Genomic DNA, 20,487 nt, shown 5'->3' on the forward strand with positions numbered 1-20,487 from the left:
TATCAAAGATGGCGGCCCCCCCTACGACACCACCTCGCCCTGTCTTCGCCAAAGACGGCGGCTCCCTACAGCCCCACCCCGTTCAGCCCGCATCAAAGATGGCGGCCCCCAAAGACCCTCCAGCTCGCTGCCAGGGCGGAAGTAGCGCGCGTAGCGTCACCGCCCGAACCCCTTCCGGGGATCGCCGCTTCGGAAGTGATTGTTTGTTCAAAGAGTGGCGGGCTGGAGCGGCGGGCAGGACGGATCTGCGCGCTGAGGGTGACCCGGGGGTCCTGGGGGGGTCCTCGGGCCTCGTGGGGAACGGGCGAGAATCGGAGCGGTGAGGGGCAGCGGGATGATGGGGCGGGGGGTTCCTTTGGGAGCGCAGCGTACAGCTGGGAGGCGGCGGTTGAAGGAGGGCCGAAGCGGACGGGGGGCTCGGGGGGTCGGGAGCCTTTGGGGCGGGGCGGGGAGAGGAGGGGCGGCTGCGGTGCTACTGCGGGTCTGTGAGGGGAAAGAACCGCAGTTAAATACGGTGGGCCCAGCAGAAGAATGCCAGGTCTCACCTTTCATTCTTTTTTTTCTTTTCTCCTTTCCAAATCTCTTCCCACCTCTTTGGTTTGTTTTTTTTAGGGTTCTCTCAAATCTGGATGGAAAATGGAATGTTGTTTGAGCTTCTGATTCCAGTGAAGTGTTGAACGTTGCTATTCATAGTGTGATGTACCCAGAGCTTGGGTTTGGAAGAGACCTTTTCTACCTTTCCTGCTTTTTCTGAGCTGTTTTCTGCTAAACTGGGCCTTTCCTTTGGAGCTCAGTGACTATGGGGCCCCCTGAAGAAGAGAGAGAGCGAGATGTGATCCTGATCAGCGACGATGAAGATGACAGCACACATGGGAACTCAGTTCTCATAGTAGACCCCTTAGGTGAGTACTGTGCTCTTCTCAGCTATGAGGTGCTGCAAATTAACTTTTGAAACAACCTGAAGTAAAATATAAGATATGACGCCTTTGAAATGCGGCTTTGGGCTGCGAGGAAATCAAAGTAGTTCAAAAATAAATAAAAACCAAACAAACTGCCGTTGTCTCATAACATGTTTCTTTGCCATCATTGGTTGTTTTAAAAAGTACTACTGGGTAGTTTTAAAATATCAGTAACTTCGCTGAGCCATTTTCAGTGGTGATCAGATCCTTTTTGTTATTACGTGTCTTTTGACTGTGTAGGAATCTTTTGTTCCAAGCCAGTGTACCTTCCTTGTTAGCACCTGAAGGAATGATAAGAAAGCTTGTGCCTTAAAGTGTTTTAAAGAATAATTGCCAATAGCTGGTTGATTTTTGTAATGACATTGTAGGCTTTTCATACTGAGTCAGGCTGTTTTCTCTTCTATACAGGGAAGACTGCCCTGGAAGAGAAGAAATGTGAAGAGATTGTGGATGAGGAGTGTGAACTAGTGGTTACTTTCTGTAAACAAGCAAATGTGATGCCCCATGCAAGATATGACTGTACAATACACTCATTTGAGTACGTTTGATGATGTGGAGGCTAATATGGAGGTTTCCTTTCCCACATATAGTCAACCTTGTCACGTAGGCTTCTTAAAACTCTAACAGCTGAAAGCGTAAGTAGAGTTGGATAAGTGCACAAACTGCTTTGTAAATAATGTTCTGTTTTTCAATTCTGTAGACGAATGGAATGTGAAACATGCTCACCCCTTGGAAAAAATGCTGATTTCTGTAATCAGTGCTACTGCTACATTTGTGATAAGCTGGCTTCTGAGGTAAGGACGAGCTGTAATCAAGAAATGCTCAAATTTGAGTAAACTGAATTCTTTAACAGTCTGTAAAAGAAATCACTCTTTTGCACACTGAAACAATAAATGTTATGTAGAGTTTGATTATTTGAATAGTTCCTACTCTATTGTTGCTATCCATCAGCTTCACAGCGTTAAGTATGTTCACCATCTAGGTTTATTACCATCTAGGTTTATTTCCAGTAGTACAGTATTGTAGGAATGGGTATTCACTTGATATAAGCATATGTTCATCCTGTTTGCCTGGGGCTTCATGGAATGTAATTACTAAATCAGGTTGTTTCTCGCTGCACTAGACAAATACTGAATTTTTAGATTTTCCTAACCCTAAGTGTGGGGAGTGATGTGTTGGTTGGTGGGTTTTGATTTTGCTTTGAGGAGGAGGGGAAGATTGTTTGCTTCATTGTTTGACTGGAGATTTTTTTTGTAGGGTTTTTTTTAGTTGTTTTTTAGAATTCTGAAAACTTTGAACTGTGAGTAAAGTTGGGGTGAATATTTAGAAACAATGCAGTATATCCTGTGAGAAAGATGTCAACCTAACTGTCTCCATAAGTATTCAGGAATTAGAGTAAATTACTGGGGAGGGGAAGGGAGGAGGAAGTCTTTTATTATTATTGTTCTTTTTAAGTTATGGTAGAAAGGCATTGCCACATTGTCCTCTTGCCTCATCTGTCAAATTACAAAACCACAGAAGCAAGGCATAAAATGAATTCTAGTCCTTCACTTATAGAGAGGATCTAACTTTTGATTTGCTTAACTTAGGGGACAATAAAATGCTTTTCTCTGTCTTTCACTTATTATGAAACAGTGCCAGAATTGGACAACTTCTTCCCTCTGTCACTGCAATGCACATAACAAAAGCAAGTTCTGGAAGGAACGACGTGATTTTGCCTTGGCTGGTGTTCTTGTAATGTTCAATTTGGAGCTCACAGATATAGATGCAGACCTTCGGCATGGTGGTAAGCACAGTGTTCTCATTCTGACCTGGCAGACCTTTGGCTCACTGTGGCTACTCAGCCTGTGGCTCTACTTGTAATCTACAAGGACAGCTTGTCTGGACCACAGCTGTCCTCATACAGATTTGGTGAGTTATTTAGGTAGCAGCTCAATTCTGCTGTCCTCTGGCTGGGCTGTACTCAGACCAGATAGATCTGCAGTTCCAGACTTGTGTGTCCTGCTTTTTTCCCCTTGGAAGAAGCAACAAATCACGCCTGGCTCTTAAGATTGGGTACAAGTGATTTATCAAATATTTTACATAGGGTACCTATGAATGTCTTTATTTTAGTTTTGAAATAATTTTTTTGCACTAAAAGTTTCACATCTCTGCCTCTCTGTCCTCTTAGGAAACCTTCTAATAAGCTTTATCCAGGAACTTTCTGTGGAATATAATAAGTATTTAATGGGAGCCAGAATAGCTCCTACAGAGCATGAATGCTTTTGTGTCCCAAAGCTGCCTCCTGGCCAGTGTGGTATCTGCAGATCACGCAGCACAGAGATTGTATACAAGTAAGTGATGACAGAATTAGCAGTATGTATTGGTCGCTGCAGGTTTTCTTTCCTTAAGGAACATAAGTAGTTTTGTGGTACCTGAAACAGCAACATAATGGAGGGATCTTAATTGATCAGTGAGCAACTGAACTGAATTTAACTTGGATGTATTTTAAGAATTGTCTTAAACACATCTTAAAAGATACCTGGTGTGCTGTGCTAAGATGGTAGTAGGATTCCTGGTTATGACAACTTGGAGAAGCATGAAACAAACTGCCATGTTTTTACTGATTTGTTAGAATTGAGTTTGGCTTTTACTTGATGGTGCGTGCTCTTAAAATTCTGAAAGTAATGCCTGTGCAAATGCCATGTTCTTGTTTCACAGATTCTTTTCAGGGAAAGGTGAATCAGTTTGCTTTCAAACTAGAATGGTCATAATTACCATTTGTTTATGAAGCATGTCACTGCACTGCAGATGCTTTATCTCATGGACTACTTAACTTTCTCAGGTATTCTGGAGTTTATGCACTGGTAACAAGATTTTTAAATCAGGCTGAAAGAGAGAGTCCTAAAGCTGCTGCTGTCATGTTTCTGGGAGCAGCTAGAGAGATAACCCTTCATAAAGACCCTGCTTTGTGAGTATCCAGGTCCATAGTTAGTGTATAATCTTTATTTTCTTCTCAAAAGGAAATAAAACTTACTGCTTTTCTTTCTCCTGCCCGCCCCCCCACAGAAGCTGGCAGAACCTTGGTCATACTGCTTCACTAAAGCTTGCTGTCCCTTGTTTGTTGCAAAGGTAAGACTTGACTTATTACATAATGGTAAGAGATGGTTGGTGGATGCAAACTTTGTGACTACGCTTGAAGCACACTTAAAAGGGCTTCTATTCAACGGCATAAAGGAAAAACGAATGTTTTAGCTCTTAAAAAAAAACAAAAATAAACTTGCAGAGCTCTAAAATAAGCGTATTTATTCTATTCATTCTGTAGCATCAGGCAGCAGGACCTTGCTGTGTTCTATTAGGCTCTGTTTGAGCAGAGCAGGGAGAGCCAACTGCCTGCATGTGTAGGCTGCAGGTGGGTAAGGACGGACAAGGTTACAAACAACAGCATGTACCAGTCAGCTTGATAAGCAGAGACCTCAGCAAACTATCATATAGCTGTTTGCAACAGACAGTACAAAGAGATTGTTTAGCAGCTCTTTGTGTACTACTCCCTTTTTGTGAAGGACAAGAGCCACGTCTGCCTTGTTTTACAGCCACATAAGCAGTCAACCCTCCCACAATGGGGAGGGAACTCAAAGCCAAGATGATGGAGTACTTTGAGTCTAGGAGTGTTCTTTTAGGCCAGACCAGAAGATGGTGTTGGGTAGCTACTTGTGGTTAGTAAGCCTAACAATAAATAGCACCTGTTCAGAGTCAAAACAGCAGCCTTGTAGTCCTCCTCTGGGATGGAGTAGTCAGGGATGTAACATAGTGAAGTTCCCCCAGAGGATAATGAATGAGGACATCCAGCTCACTTGGCTTAATTCATTTCTCATTTTAGCTTTTCACCTTTAACCTGAAATTTGCTTGCAACAGAAGGTTAATGAATTAAGAATTAACTTTTTTTTAGGAGCACTCAAAAACAATTAATGTTCTCACCTCTGTGACAGGTATAACCTAAATCCTGTATCAGTTTTCATTTTATATGACTATTCTTGAATTTATGAATTTTTACTTTAAAAGAGCAGTAATGGATTTTTTTATTATTATTATTTTTTTTTCCTTCCCCCAGTTACGAAATAATTGAGCTCTTCTTTATCTTAGTGTGTTCTCTCCAGTTTTCAGTGAAGACAAAAATGGTTTCACTGACTTGGGTCAGGCAGCTTCCTTATTGAGCTCACAGTGTGTTGCTTCAGTGTTTCTCACATGCTTAGAGGGGATCTTCTTTAAAACCTGAGACCACAGAATGCACAATTTCATTGATAATGAAATATCAAAATAATAACATAGAGTTAATACCCATACTGGCTACAAATATTAAAGCACAAACTTGAAGATAGACCCAGCTCTCTAAAGCTTAACCAAAGAAATCTATATATAATCTCTGCAGAGCAGTTTTGCACGGGATTTTCTTAAAAATCTAAATGTTATTTCACTAAAAAGTAGCAGATTTTTATTTTTGCTTCTGCTTTTCTTTTTAAAACACAGGATCACAACGCGACTTCAGAAGATGCTGGTGTTGTGTGACTTCCCAAAAAGTTTATACGAGAAATTTGTTAATTTTTTTCAGTCCATCTCACTTCCCTGTCACTGTTTTGCCTTCTCAAATAGGTATGTTCTTTGTTTATGGAACCTATTTTTATACCATTGGCTGATTTGTAAACTGACTTAAGGAATGGTTCTTTCACTGACTGTGCTGAGGGTGTGTGCTTTATTGGAAGGCTTCAGTATTCTCTGCTTTATATCCATCCTTAGCATAGTGAGAAACTGTTTGATGTTATGGCTGAGCTCTTGTTTGTATAAATCCTTCTATTTTCTTTCCCTGAAACTGAACTGTAAACTTCAGAATGTTTTATTAATAAGTCTTTGTGTTACTTCAGTGAAACACACTGTAGCATACCAACAGAATCCTTAGCATTTCTTCATTTTTGTGCTTCCAGCTTGAACGTTGTGCCATGGGATCATGTGTTACTGACCACAGTTTTGAAAGGACAGAACACCACAGGGCAAAGAACACAGAAGGGAAGGAAAACATTTCTGTGGGAAGTGCTTCCTGTCATAGAGGCTCGAGTGGAGAAACTAGTAGAAAATATGAAGTACGATTGCTTTGGTCTTACTTTGCTTTTTCCATTTTCATAAACCTAATTTTTGTATTTGTTTATGCTACTATTGCCATACAGTGCTTCCCCAACATCTGCAAGAATTTTGCATTATGGGGAAATATATAAGAGGATATATTTGAAGCTGTTCATTGCCATTACTTATTAGCAAGGCCAATACTTTTTGAAGCTGTTAGAATCAGAATCAGGTAATTGTTTTGTTTCAATAATCTCAGTAGCTTCTGGAATTTGATGTTAAAACAAAATCAGTTCATCAAACACTGACTATTTGGAGTACAGTTTTAAAAATAAAAAGTGATCTTTAGTCCTCTTATAGACTTGTCTTTTCTTAGCCTGCTTTTGTTTGTTCCTAGTGCAGAGAGATAATCTGTGGATTAATTTAGATATCTGCTGTATTCAGAAGTGGCTTTTGAAGCTTTCTGCAGTCTCTTTCTGCCAGTTGTACTGCCCTGTTTTACAGTGCTTTTATGTGAGAAGAACTACTGTTTTGCTTCGTTAACTGTAGTAATTGGATTGACCTTTTGTAAACAGCTTAAAACTTCCTTTCTCTTCCACTCTTTCTCCAGCTATAAAGAAGTTGTTCGCTACCTGAGAGCTGTGAAATGCAATGACACCAAAGGGTAAATAGCTTTTGTTTGTTTCATTGCCCTCAAATTGTGTCCCACTCTCTTTTTCTACATCTAATAAAACAGAATGAAAGGCAGTAGGATGTTGAAAGCTGTTTGCCAAGTGAAAGTAATACAGCACTGCAGCTCAGTTCTGCCTTATTGGATGTAACTTATTCGTTGTCAGACTTAACTGGGTGTATGCATACATGTTGTAAGGCTTCTGCATGAACAAAAATCAGGTGCTTGTTTATTTCTTCTTTCCAGGCTGAGAGACCTTCGAGATAAAATCCCATTCTATTTGTGTAAAACTGGAGACTTCATTGATGCTACACATTCACTGTTGTTTCCCATCAATAGCCTTGCGTGCTGCACTGCCTGCCGACTAACTCCTCTTCAGTTTGAGGTCTACCTGAAGATATTCAGAACAGGCAGTGTCCCTGCTGGAAAGGATATTCAGGACCCTGGGCCTTGGGTTACAGTTGGCAAGTGATTTTTTTTTAATTATTATTACCGTTTTTTTCCTCTTAGATGTTTAGGATCTTACTTGATTGCAGCTCTTTAAATTCAGAAATGTTTGGGGGATACCCTAAATCTAAATATAAGTTGTCTGGACTAAAGCATAGTGCAGATCATTAAGCAGGTAGAGTGTCTTTATATTTGAGCATAAATATGTGTAGTGCATTTCACGGAGAATGTTACCTTTTGTCAGTTACGAATTTCTTTTGCTGAAAACAACCCATTAAAAGAAAACAAAAAGCTCCCTATTACATCATAGCATTATAAATGGCAGTACATAACTTAGCATTGTGATGTATTATATCTCAAGATTGAAAGTTTTCAGATGGAAGGGGTCTCGTGACCTGTATATTGAATCACAGAACGGCTTGGGTTGGAAGGAGCCCCAAGGATCAGCAAGTTCCAAACTCCCTGCCACAGGCAGGGCCACCAACCTCTGGATCTACTTGTCAAATGTACTCTGAAGTGAAAGATTGATTTTGGAGATGTTCAGTTATTAGAGTTCTTAGAAGTATGGGATACTGTAGTCTGATTTGCATAAGACAACTTTGTTATGGGTCACCTGCTGTGATGGCTTAGTCTAAACTGTACTCAGTTTTTTTTACAACTTTCCAGAATAGCATTTCACGGTTGATGGAGGTTCTGAATAGAAAAACTACTGTAAAATATAGTAAAATAGCTGTAGATGCTTGTTTTTCTTCTACGTTTCTGTAGGAGTATGTCTTTAATAATATTTTGAGTTTGTTCATACTCTATGATTAAAAGATACATCTTAATTTTTTTCTTCTCACAGGGTCTCCAATGAAAGATGGTGTTCTGATCAAGCAGGCATTCAAACTCCTTTACAGCAATCTGTCACTGTACAGAAATGTGAGTCCGTAGTAGAACTATTTATATGGCCTGTTTAGTGGTTTTACCTTACCTGCTTTGTCCAGTTGCTTACCTAATGAAAGGATTTACTGCCAGAATCCTTCTCTGACTAGTTCAAACCTCTGTGAAGCTTTTGTATACCGGTGGATTTGTTTGGGGGTGTGGTGGAAATAAGTCTGCAGAGGTTTTTCTCAGATGGCATTTCTGTGCTCTCACAAAACGTGTCAGGTTGTAAGTGATCCATTAACTCAGCTGGAGCTTTACTGATAAAATTATGACAAATACTGCTTATATGCAGCTCTTGTAGCTTCAGTGAATTTAGCAGCGTGCCATAGCAATGATGGAATGATGAGAAAATTTGCTATATATACGTTGAATGATATGTTCTTACTGCTCAGGAGTGATTTTCTCTATTAAGTTGTGCTAGTGTAATCTTTTCAGTGGAGCTGTAATGATTACAACAGCAGCAGGTCTGTTGTTTCTGTTCATATTCCTTAGAATTAAAACAGGTGGAAAAAAGCCTCGTCTTTACAGGTGAGGCAAAATGGCTGTTTCTCAACGTGACAAATCAAACTGGGAAGCCCCAGACATTAACCTGTAATTTGAGTATTGATATTGACATGTCTGGAAGTTCTGTTAGAGGGGGTAGAAGAAAGAGAATGCATAACAAGGGGACTTACTTTGATCATTAAAAGTTGCTAAAGATGTATTTGATCCCGTAAAACAAATTTTCTGTTGTATTTCAGCCTAAATGCTGGGGTTCCTTCATCATGATTATGGGTAGTAGCTGTTTTCTGGAAAGAAACGGGCGCCTTCGTCCTCTGACAGTGAAAGAGCCCCCGGTTGCATTCCAGCAGGTAACTGGCCCTGTGCTCTGAGATGGAAGAATCTGTTGTATGGTTTTATACAGTGCTTCATTCCATGTGGACGTTCATTTAAATATTAAGGCTAACTTTACCTCATCAAAAATTCTAATGGTCTGTGCCAATGTAATACTTGACAAGAAGCTGTTATTTGTGAGTGGTAAATGCAACAATGGATAGATTAACTCTGCTTGCAGCTCAGTTCCAGGTACCTATTCTGTATTGTTTAATATTGAGATGAATCGTGTAACAGCACAATGCATAGGAAAGAAATTTAAATGTGTTAAAATAGCTCTAAGAGACGGTGCCTGGATATTTTTTTTCACAAAAACAGAAATAAATGTCTGCTAAGCACAGTGGATTAAAATTAAGAGGTTATATGACGTTGTTTAGTTAGTGCTGTAGAAATTCAGCTTTCTCTGAGTACGATGAACAATCAACCTCATTTGTAAAAACACTGAAAAGTAAGTAAAAGCACACTGAAGTAGTAGATTAAATGTTGAGTGTAGTTTGATACGTGTGAAGGCACCCTTTCTCTTCCTTATGAGTCATTACTTGTGTTGCAGGGGGTGCTGGTTGCCAGTGATGGTCTCTTCCAGGAACTGAAGGCAAAACTTAACGTTTCTTTCCCACCTGGTATTTTCTCCCAGGTAAGTGTACATCTGTCAACAAGGGAATTGACTGTTTTATTGCAAGATACTTGAAGATACTGCAGTATTGAAAACAACTGGATTATCATAAAGAGCTTCTGAGATAAGGTTTGAAGTTTTGAGGGAAGTGGCATAGGACTGGTCTTGGCACAATCTAAAGGTTAGAGTTGTTATCTGAACAGACTGACTGTTCTTTTGTATTCAGAACTGGCACTATCTGCAATCCACCCAAAAGTTTTAATTCATCACTGTCCAAATTTATGTATTTCCTAAAGTGGGACGGTTAGTAATCAGTGATTCTGTATTAACTTCTCAGAGTAATCTTGTATTTGGTTCAGATGGGAGGCTGTCCTTGGAGACCGACAGCCTGTTTGTCTCAAAACTCAGAATAGCCTGGAATTTCTCATCTTGTTGTGAATGATGGTTTCAGGTGTAGTGGAGCATGTTTAAAGGTGTTTTGAAACAAATAGTTTGTTAAATATAATCACCTATCTAAGGAGCAGTTTTGGTCTCTTCCTACTTCTTTTGTGGGCACTACATTTAGCTTTACTTTCCAGTATGCAACTCCTGGGCCAGACATTTTGTCCCATTAATTCTTCTGCTTCTGTCTGGTGAGAGACCTCATATTTCTAGGTGGACTTTGAGATCCTCAGATGAAACACGCTATACAAGAAGTATCTGTTCTATTCACCCTTCCTTCAGTCTTCATAAGATTCTTCTGAATGTAGTATCTGTCATCCAGCAGATGTGATTGGAGTGGTAGCAACTTACTGCTGATTGGACTGGGGGCAATATACAAGTAGTGGGAAAGGGGACTTTTAAATATAAATCTTTTTTTATATCTCTTCCTACAGTTGCACCAGGAGGCTTGTCTTATTCTTGCAGTGCAAGCAGTACAGCAGATGGTTATCTGTGAACTCCCATACTTAACTTCCTTCCTAGAGATATTCCTGGCATTTGGGGTGAGTCCTAGAGATTGACTTCTGTTTGAAGAGATTAAAGTGGATTATATTTAAAATGAATGTAACGCCTACTTGGAGATTTTTGTGTGCATTTAGCCTAGTTTTGTTCCTCCGAAGCTTTATTGGCCTTTAATTTCTTTCTTTATTTTTAGGGTTTTGTTTTGTTTAAGAAATAATTGAGAATTAAGTTGAATTAGTGGCCTTATTTTGTTTCTTCCTAGAATAACTTCTGGGCTCTGAGGCTGTTACTGAATCATCTTTCCTATGATGAGCACATTCTGCATGGCGTTGTCGATCTGGTTTTGAAAGATCTGAATCGTCAGAAAGCAACAATGCTGAAACTGTGAGTAAACACTTCCTGAAATCTGTCTGTCTGTTTCTGGAAACATTAACAGCAGGCTCGCAGCAGGAACATTTAGCAAAGATACAATCTTTAGCTCTTTGAAAATGACCAGCCCGGTGCTTCAGATAATAATGTGAAGAAAATGCTAGGAGTCAATAAGAAGGTAATAGGGGAAAAAAAAAAAAAAGCAGGTGCATAGTTTTGTAAATGTTCTAATACTGTATGTGGTCCTGGTGGTGGTTCTTGAAATATGGATTGACCTCTGTGAGGAACTGGTTGACATGGCTTGGGCATCTGAGCCTGGGGCTGTGGCAGCGGTCTGTAAAATCACACATGATGTGCTGATGGTGACCAGGGAACAATTGTTCGTGGTCTCCTCTTAAACAAGAGTCAGGAGCCTTAAAGGAAATCTAATGTGGCAAAACCAAGCTGGATTAAGGTTGTATTACTTGGAACTGTGAATTTGGTTGACAGGGGATGCTGTGAAAATGAAAGGTATATATAGATTGAAGAGCAGGCACATTGCTGGAAGATTGTAAAGTACAGCTAGCGTAAAAACAGCACTCCAGACCTGAGGAGGCTGAAGAGCTCTTGAAGATGAGTGTATCTAGAAAATGATTTCCTTCAGATCTATATGAGCTAACACTGTTCCTCAGCAACCATTCCTTCAGACAGAGGGCATATAGGGCATCTCCCTTCATATGTCTGGTTTGCAGAAGGCCAAAGCAAATATACTTGTCACAGAGCCCAGACACTAAACTGGATGGGGCCACTGATCTGACTGAGTTCTGTATTCAGATAGCTGTGAGGCCCTAGTATTTCTTATGCAGTAATGCATTGTTGGCTGGGTACGTCTGAAATAACTGTGATAATCTGAAGAATATGTGATCATGGCATTGCTGTGTCTGTCTAATCAGAGGGGAGACTGTGTATCTGAATTCCTATAATTAAATGCTCCTACTTTTGGAGCAGACTGGAGAGTGAGAAAGTGGTGTCAGGAGAGAAGCAACACAGATATTGCCATTTGTCTCTGCTGCTGAACTGATGCTTTCTGTTTTCTGGTTTTATATTGCTTAGATGGCAAAACCTTGGTCCCCAGTACGTGGGTGAATTTGTTTGCCTGTTCCTGACTTGTAGAAACAGGATACTGCAATCCATTGGTGTGTTGGCACTGGATATAATTACAGAGAACTTGCACGTGTAAGTGTTAATCTTCATCGTAGCCAAATAGTCAATCACTACATGTTGCAACAGTACTAGTAGTTTCTTTCTTAATTAACAAGCTTCACTCACAATTCACTCCTATTTCATGGACTTCCTTATTATAAGCAATAGTAAAGATATCAAATGTGATGAGTTGAATAGATTTGCAGTTGCTCTATGTTCTTGATCAACCAAATGCCCTTCTGACTTCCCAGAGTCTTGTGTTACGAAAAGCACAAAGTGGATATTGTTGTGCACTGATAAGAGTACACTGGGTAACTGATGGTAACACTTCCTTTAAACTTGTAAGAAATGCTTCATGTGGTGCTGAGAAAATAGATCCCCATGTTAAACTGAAGATTCAGGAACATCTGTGCAGTAATGCAAACTGAGGACATGGTTAAGGCTGTGCTGCTCAGGGGGACCACTTGCATTACAGCAGCACAAAGTAGAAAATGAAGTTCTGAAAAGATCTGAGGACAGTATTTAGGTTGCCAATGATAGTAACACACTGGTTGGATGATCTTGGAGGTCTTTTCCAACCTTGGTGATTCTGTGACTCTGACGCATCACTTCAGACTGCTGGCAGATCCGAAGTACAATCCTTGTCTTATAGGCTGTAAAGGATCGTACACTGTAAAGTAATAGACACAAGTATATTGACATAATAGTCTTAAAATGAAGTAACTCAAGGATTATTTACCAGAAGGCAGTCATTGCCTGCTCTGGCACTTTTAGTTCACACGTAGCAGCAGAGAATTCACTTCTTTGTAACTCTCTTAAGTAGAAAACATAGCCGTGAGCTAACCTTCCTTGGAAAATGCTTCTGTTTCTCTTCTCTCCAGCATCTGTTGTATGTATTTCAGAAATAAAATTCCTGATCTCGCTCAGTTCTATGAGTTGAGTTCTACTGAACAAATTTGCAACTCTAATAAATGCCTTTTTGTGTCTCTAGCAGCATTCAAGGGCAGGATCTGATTGGGGGGTCCTTTTTGTTATGGTCTGCCTTTGTCTTTTTTTTTTTAACTATATATCTGATGCTAAACTCATCTGTCTTTGGAAGCTGAATGGAGTAGTTGGGGTGGCTGAAACTGGGAGCAGATTTGTCCCTGTAAGAAAATGGGTTGAGAACTGTCTGTACCTGTTTTTCAGATGTCCATGGGCAAAGCACCTTTGCATCTTCTTTCACAATGCAGTAAGTATCTCTGTGTTCTAGAGCTGAGCAAAAAAGTGTGTAAACGACAAATGCATCGCTTTTGAGAAATGTATTGATATGAGGTGACTTGATAAGTGATGGTTACTTGATGAATATCTGAAATAATTATTTAGTAGTATTGTTTATTGTAAAAATGACAAATTACTGACATGTATTAATCTTTTTCTTCCTCCTCTGTTCAGAGGTTAATGCACCTGCCCCTTGGTGCCAGAACTCATCATGAAGTTTCAAAGTTCATGGATATTCTTGAAAAATTGTGATCTGGCCAAATCTTCAAGCGTGTTTGTCAACTTGCCTCCATCTCTTCCTGGAGTCTTTTGTGTTCAGTTTTGGTTGTCATCTCTTCCCTCGCTTGAAATGATCACCTAAAAACTGACTTCAGACCAAGTGCCATAATAAAAATCTCAGATCTAGATGGTGAACAGCATTTGTATCCTGGTAGGTGTGTTCTGGAAACTTCCTTTTTACAGGCACATGTATTAAGCTGTCATTTAAAGAGACAGGAGCTACACATGTTAAGAAAAGCTGATCTGTAGAGAAATGCTCATCAGCGACAGCAGTGGCAAGAGGAATGAGGGGAGAGAAACAAAGTGGAAAGCATCAAAAATCTTTTGCTTATGAGTTGCACAGGTGTTTTCTGAGTGAGAAGCCAGCAGAAGAACTGCTAAGAAAGCAGTTAGACAAGCTGCTTAAATTAGGAAAACTGCCTCTCCAAAGGTGTACAGCAGTGTAAATTAGGATGCTGTTTGCACTCCTTGTTTTTGTATAGTGTATAATTATAAAAAATAAACCACTCTTCAGTTAGTGTTGCTTGGCCTCAAGCTTTCTTACTCACTCGAAGAAATCAGAATCAAGAAAGCAGTAGCTTGTTTTGTTTGTATATTAAAAAATATATTTTTTTCAAGGCATTCCAATTGTAGGCTTTTATTTTTTTTTTTAAACATTCTACAATGAGTGACTTAAACTGGTGCTGAAGGCTCTTTGTTATTTGAGGTATTATTATAATAGTAAGAGCTGACTTTTTTGGGAATTGTGGAAGTAGAAATAGAGAAGTATTTCTTGCCCAGTTGTGCTCTTCTTTGCCCCAACATGATATGTGTGTGTGCTGTGGTTTGGAAGGCAGGGTAAGACTTTTGAACATGTTGATATATACTGTATTTTTGTTATCCAAATTCAGTTAAGTTATTGTTCAACTTTTCTACAAAAAGTGTACGTGCATCTAAAAGAAAAAAAGGTTTAATAAAAAAAGACTTAATGAAACTTTGTAGGCACGTGATGATGTCTGGTCGAGGGCTTTGTTGTTGGGTTGGGTTTTCCATTGTGTACTGAGCTGCGTGGATTCCTTGGTGCTGCCCTTCTGGGTGCCCAGCATGGAGCTGGGAGCAATTGAGGGCCCTGTGATCTGTTACCATTTGGTTTGGATTTACCATCACGGGGAAATGCAAGAACTGCTTGTGTTGCAGTAAGTAAATAGCATGGCTATTCATTATTTATCTGCTGCTGAATTTTAATGAATTATAGCAGCAACGAGTAAAGCCCTTATAGTGTGGATTATACTATAGATACCGATATGATCTTTTATGTATGAGAAAATGACATTCTCTAAAACTTAGCACTTGGCTTTGTGATACCTGTCCCTGCCTATCCAACCCCACGCTTCATCAGCCACAGCAGAAAACATCATGCTGGTGCCCTGAGACTACAGCGAGTGTAACCCCAAAGGTAAATGGAAGGGTGGTATTTTTTATTTTTTTTTTTCCTGCTTTGCTCCAAGTATAATAGAGAAGAACAGAACTCATTAAAAATTGAAGGATGTAGTTTGAAGTAGAAAATGTGCATCTACAGCTGTCTAATCCAGATATTGTATTTAGCAAACAGAACTCTGCTGTTTTTGCAAGTGCGTGCCAAACAGTAAATAGAACATTTGCAAGCAGGTGCATGTACTGGCAGTAAAATTTAAGCTGGAAGTGAGATTCTGGAAGTGTGGAATAGGAATGCTGTTGTCCTACCCAGGAAGGTAACGTGTGTGTGGACCAGGAGTGCCTGGCTGTGATGAGCAGAGTTACAGTATGTGCATCACTGGGTGGTTTTGAGATGCGTAGCTAACGAACTAAATGGTTGTGGGATGAATGGGGACTTTTTGGGGTGATGTGTAAGGAAAAAGCCCACCTGTCATGTGTCACGGAGCTCTTTCAACTCTGTTTACGGTGCACTAGTGCTGCCTATCCCAACGTGGCTGAGATTGTCCTGCATCTGTATAGATACGAACTATGCCTCCATCCTTTCAAGTGCAGAATGAGGACCTGCCCCTCAGCCACGCAGGCACAGGTGGGTTTTGATAGGAAAGCTTCCAGCATTGACACTGCCCCGTGGGCTGGGACAGAGCTGATACCGTTTCTGCCAAGGACACTAATTAACCTGCTAAATGAGTTTGTCCCTTTAGAGTGTGTACTGCAGAACTGATTTATCTAAAATGCCATTCCACAGAGAGCTTTAATTAGCAGCTGTGCTTCCAGGGGCGGATGGGGGCTGCAGGTTGGTACTTTTGGGGTCTCTCATCATAAAATGCTATTCTTGGTGTGCTTCACTGTGCATCAGCCAGCACTAGCACTGCCTGTAGGTGCCCCCAGAGCAGAGAGAAGAGCAGGACGCAGCTCACTGCTGGGCCAGCCCCAAGGAGCAGCTCTCCCAGCTGCCCACCACACCAAAAATACCACGTTTTAATAACTGGACTGAGCAAAGCACAACCCGGCTTGTTTCTGGCTGCCAGATTAACAGATGGCTACAATCATTAATATTGCAAAACTTTGGGAGTTCATAATTCTTTAATCTACAAAGCCAGGCGGGGTAACTAATGCAGCCCTGCAATCTGCTGAGCACGTCCCCCATGGCCCCAGTGGGGGATTTGGTGCACGTGGCACTACCTAAATTCTGCCAAGAGCACCGGGGCTGCTTTGTCCATAGGAGGGGATGGGCCTTGGGACACCATTGCCTTGGAGCTGGTGGCTCTGAAATTTGCTGTGCTGGGTTCTGGTGGCTCTGCCTGGCCCCACTGCAGTCAGATTGCAGAAAATCCGCAGAAATCCAATCAGCCGTCTTCAGTAGCGTTTTATTGCTAAAGCCCAGCCTTTCCCATAATTGTTTGGAGGCAGTGCTGGGAGATTACCATTGATGTCAACAGCGAGATAAGCCACGGGGCAGCATCACTGGCCTCGTTAATAGGTGGCCGATGTCCTATAGGAGCATGTTCCCAAAAGAGAGCAACCCCACGGGGCCCTTTGCAGTGGTGCCATTGCCTCCAAGCGAGATGCTGCCAGCTCAGCATCCCTCCCCAGGCAGCCCCATTGATCCCTGGCTGCATCCCAGCCCCGTGGCTCTTCCCAGGCAGGCAGAAGGCAGCAGGAGCCCATTAGGCACACGGCAGTGCCATTGATTGGGGTGGAAGGCGACCGTGAATATGGGATGGGTCAGTGTCTGCATAGACTGAGACATAGGTTAGATATAGACATATAAATATAGATGTCAGCAAAGAGTAAAAAGTCCTTGTAGTGAGGATTACGCTGTAGCTAATGGTGTAATCTTTTATGGATGAGAAAATGCCTTGCTCTGAAGACTTGCTCTTGACTTTGCAATAGTTATACCCATATACCCATACCCAACCAACCCTGGGCGAAAGCATCTCTCACATTTCATGCCTCACTTCTATATGTTGTGCTGTATTACTTATTTTATCAGTTATATTTAAAACATAAAGTCTAAAACATATATATAATATATGCGCATTTCATTGTATCAGGGGTTTATTATTTTATTATACTACAACTTAGCTTCACTGATCCTTATGCATCCCTTCTTGTGATATTCAATGATGCAACACAGTTTACCTATGATGTTATTTTTGCATTTATAGTGTTTTTATTTCACCTTTCCACCAAGATCACAGGGCAGCATGCAGGATTCACTCCCTGAGCTCCAACCCGTGGGGAACCCCTTGATGTGGCACCACTGGGTTTGGCTTTTTGGGGTAGAATGGAGTAAAGCCAGCATTGCTGGAGGAAGGAGTTAGTGCTGTGATAGGGAGGAGCTCAGCTCAGTGCTTGGAGCACCATATGGCAAAAAACCTGCTTACGGTACAGTGTTGAGGGCAAACAACCCAGGGTGGGTCCAACACCAAGTATTTAGTTTCCAACCACTCAACTTTTGAAGTTGTCTTTCTTCTGTAATAACCCCATTCCCGCCGTGAACCCCCGCAGCTCCCTGCCAGCACCAGGAGAGCAGGAAAACAAGGAAACCAGAGGCAGCACGTGGGGGAAGCCAAGGTGAGGGGCTGGAGGTGGCAGTGGGGGGGGGTGTCCTTCTTGTGTCACCCAGGAAAGCTTGGACAGGGACCTGGGCAGGGACGTGAGCTCGGATGCAGGCAGGGATGTAGCAGGGACACAATTAGATCTAGGCAGGGATGTGATTGCAGGGATGCAGGAAGGGCTGTTGGTGGGGATTCAGACAGGAGCAGCCCTCCTGGGGTGCCGCTGTGTCCCACCACTTTTCTCCGCGCGTCCCCAAGGGACCCACCCGCCCCTAACAGCCCCATTTCGGCAATACGGCCTCCGCAGCCCCGGTACCAACACGCTGCCTCTCCATCCCCGCGGTGCTCACGTTCCAGCGGAGCCAAATCCCCCGGGAGCTGCGGAGGGGGGAGGACGCTCTCATTATCCGGCTCTTGCCGTGTCGGAGGCAGCTGGACCGGCCGTGCATTAATAGATTACACAGAGGATTTGGGCTCGCTGACAGCAGCGAGGGCAGCGCTAGCAGGAGGCGAGGCCAGCCCGGCTTGCTGAGCCGCGGGGACAGACGCAGCCCCGCGCCCTCTGCCACCTTTTCCAGCCGAGGTAAGTGGAGGGCTGAGCCGCGGCACTGGGATGGATGGAGCGGGGATGGGGACGGTTCTGCTCCCAGAGAGCTGTGGGGAGGCCGGAGAGCAGGGATGCTGCCGGGCACTGGGTTCATCCTCCTCCTCCCGGCTGTGCCGAGTGTTTCTCCCAGGGATGCTCTGCGGAGACACGGAGCTGCTGAGCTGTGCCCTGCGCGGGGCTGAGGCGGGGTGGGGGGGTGGATGAGGGATGGACGGAGGGTCGGCCCCGGTTTGGTCATCACTGTGGGCTGCCGGAGGGTGGAGAGGGCACAGCCCCGGCGTTGCTGGGGTCACGGTTGGGGATGGGCAGGAGGAGCTGTTCCCTTGTGCCATGCATCCCCGCGGTGGTGAAGGGAGCTGGAGTCGTGGCAGTGCTCGCAGCTCATGCTGTGCCTCAGTGTCCCTATCCCACTCTGCTGTGGGCCATTCTGTCTGTGCGGTGTGGCAGGATGTTCAGTGCTACCCATACCCCCACCAGCCCTCCCCACATCCATAGGGCCGCTGTCTGAGTGATGCTCAGTGCCACTAGGAGTGAGGCTGAGACTTGGGAATCCCTCTGTGTCCCCATCTATCAGCCTGGGGATTGCAAGGCACCCCTGCCACACATCTATAGTGCTCCACTGGTGGGGCTGAGCTACCTCTGGGGCTGTGCGTGGCCAAAATCCATCCCGGCCCTTATTCAGGGCCATGACAGGAGGACAATGTCCCCCACCTGGACAGCTTGTTTGTTATTTGCAGTCAAATTGCAGGCAAATCCAGCGCAGCTCTCAGGGCAGGGTTAGTGTGAGCCCTCAGGCTCCATGTGACACAGGGCACTTGTCCCTGTGCCACCAAGGTAAGCGCAGTCCTCACCTCCAGCCAAGGCACCAAACTCTTCCCAGGAGCTCTCAGGGCCGTGAGTCTGCGGTGGGGGGATGGGGAACATGGGGACACTCTGCCTTCCAGCCTCCACCGAGCACCAGCGCCATGGATGAGTGGGACCTGCCCCAGTGGAAGAAGGAGGTGGAGAGCCTGAAGTACCAGCTGGCCTACAAGCGGGAGATGTCCTCCAAAACGATACCTGAGTGAGTGGGCACAGGGCAGGGAACAACAGTGTGACGGGGGGGCTGAGATGGGCAGAGCTTTCCCACACACTGGGCTGAGCACTGCCACGTTGATGTGAGGCAAAGCCATGGAGGGAAGGGGAGGGGGCACAAGGAAGGCTGCGTGACCTCTGTGCTTTCCCTGCAGGTTTGTGAAGTGGATAGAGGATGGCATCCCTGAAGACCCCTTCCTGAACCCGGAGCTGATGAAGAACAACCCCTGGGTGGAGAAAGGGAAGTGCAGCATCCTCTGAGGGAAGGTGCTGTGCATTAACATTGAATGTACACTTTTTTATTAGCTAGCTTCCTAATATGACTAACTGAAACACCCGACCCTCATCTCGTCTTATTATTTTAGTAGTAGAAGTGTTTGGTTTCATAGGGGGCAGCTGGGGAGGCATACGTGGGGTGAATGCATTGGAGATGGCAACAGCAAAGGTTCCCTGGAGCAGGGGGGGCTGCCCCTTGTCCTACCCCTTCTGTACCCATGAGCAAGTGCTGTACTCATAAAGGGAGAAAACTTTTATACAACGTTCTCAGTGCTTTTCACTACTCTTTTTGTATACTGTAGGCTCTAAGCTTTTTGCAGCACAGCAGGCACAATATAACAACAAGGGGTTTATAAATGAAATAAACATGACATATTGCTCTGCTTTTGTTAACTTTTATACTTTATTTTTATTATTTTTTTAAACAACACCGGCATTAAAAAAAGAAACACAAATACATCAGCACCATCCCTCACTCCCTGTGAGAAGTCAGCTCATCCATTCCCTCTGTCAACCCTGGCTCAGTCCCCTGGCTGCTACAGCAGGTCCCTGACGTAGAGGTTCCTCCGCACAGCGTTGGACACCCCCTCGTTGAAGCGGAACCACACATCACTGCGCCCCACAGCTTTGCCCATTTGGCTCTCGATGGCATCACGCTCCGAGGGCTGAGCTTCTGCAGGGCAGGGGGACACAGAAACAAAGACCTTTCCCACTGCACCCGCATGCTGCTGCACCCACCCCCTCCACACAGCCCCTCCTGTGATGTGGGCTCCCTCCCTCCCCGACCCCAGGGTAGGGGGTGGTACAAGGAGCCACTCCATCCCTTTGCCACCTACCTGGGGCTGGAGCTGATTGCTGCCGTGGGATTGGCCGCCCAAGGAAGTCTGTCTCGGGCTGTA

At 43.4% G+C, this 20,487-nt stretch overlaps 2 protein-coding genes and 1 long non-coding RNA gene across 5 annotated transcripts; 2 read left to right on the forward strand and 1 right to left on the reverse strand.

The window, feature by feature from the left end:
- The first annotated feature begins 124 nt into the window (after positions 1 to 124).
- On the forward strand, positions 125 to 14,588 carry LOC100548407. 3 transcript variants are annotated; one of them, XM_003210647.4, is made up of 20 exons: positions 125 to 319; positions 613 to 902; positions 1,368 to 1,497; positions 1,660 to 1,753; positions 2,595 to 2,745; positions 3,130 to 3,292; positions 3,784 to 3,909; positions 4,008 to 4,070; positions 5,466 to 5,588; positions 5,918 to 6,073; positions 6,664 to 6,717; positions 6,970 to 7,187; positions 8,015 to 8,091; positions 8,838 to 8,948; positions 9,521 to 9,604; positions 10,459 to 10,566; positions 10,788 to 10,909; positions 11,987 to 12,109; positions 13,265 to 13,307; positions 13,511 to 14,588. In XM_003210647.4, the coding sequence occupies exons 2-20, from the start codon at positions 800 to 802 to the stop codon at positions 13,586 to 13,588; spliced, it is 2,127 nt and encodes a 708-aa protein (XP_003210695.2). In that variant the 5' UTR covers positions 125 to 319; positions 613 to 799; the 3' UTR covers positions 13,589 to 14,588. The 3 variants fall into 3 exon arrangements, with proteins under 3 accessions (XP_003210695.2, XP_010717842.1, XP_019476359.1); XM_010719540.3 differs by having other exon boundaries at positions 125 to 258; XM_019620814.2 differs by lacking the exon at positions 125 to 319 and adding an exon at positions 443 to 538.
- Positions 14,589 to 17,765: 3,177 nt separating this feature from the next.
- GNG13 (G protein subunit gamma 13) lies at positions 17,766 to 19,971 on the forward strand. Its single transcript, XM_003210694.4, has 3 exons — positions 17,766 to 18,214; positions 19,183 to 19,301; positions 19,468 to 19,971. Exons 2-3 carry the CDS (start codon positions 19,204 to 19,206, stop codon positions 19,571 to 19,573), a joined length of 204 nt encoding a protein of 67 aa, XP_003210742.1. The 5' UTR covers positions 17,766 to 18,214; positions 19,183 to 19,203; the 3' UTR covers positions 19,574 to 19,971.
- LOC116217244 lies at positions 19,970 to 20,487 on the reverse strand. Its single transcript, XR_004161499.1, has 2 exons — positions 20,425 to 20,487; positions 19,970 to 20,261 (listed from the first exon to the last, which is right to left on the reverse strand). It is a non-coding gene; the product is annotated as an uncharacterized LOC116217244 (long non-coding RNA).

The sequence above is a fragment of the Meleagris gallopavo genome, chromosome 16 (genome assembly GCF_000146605.3).
Source record: "Meleagris gallopavo isolate NT-WF06-2002-E0010 breed Aviagen turkey brand Nicholas breeding stock chromosome 16, Turkey_5.1, whole genome shotgun sequence".
NCBI lineage: Eukaryota > Metazoa > Chordata > Aves > Galliformes > Phasianidae > Meleagris > Meleagris gallopavo.

What these genes read in the sequence shown, in the direction of transcription:
- LOC100548407 (XM_003210647.4), top strand. Translation starts at nt 800, where the DNA reads ATGGGGCCCCCTGAAGAAGAGAGAGAGCGAGATGTGATCCTGATCAGC. An exon ending in TCTCATAGTAGACCCCTTAG is followed by an intron (nt 903 to 1,367) that starts GTGAGTACTGTG and finishes TCTTCTATACAG; the next exon opens with GGAAGACTGCCCTGGAAGAG. An exon ending in CCCCGGTTGCATTCCAGCAG is followed by an intron (nt 8,949 to 9,520) that starts GTAACTGGCCCT and finishes CTTGTGTTGCAG; the next exon opens with GGGGTGCTGGTTGCCAGTGA.
- GNG13 (XM_003210694.4), top strand. Translation starts at nt 19,204, where the DNA reads ATGGATGAGTGGGACCTGCCCCAGTGGAAGAAGGAGGTGGAGAGCCTG. An exon ending in TCCTCCAAAACGATACCTGA is followed by an intron (nt 19,302 to 19,467) that starts GTGAGTGGGCAC and finishes CTTTCCCTGCAG; the next exon opens with GTTTGTGAAGTGGATAGAGG.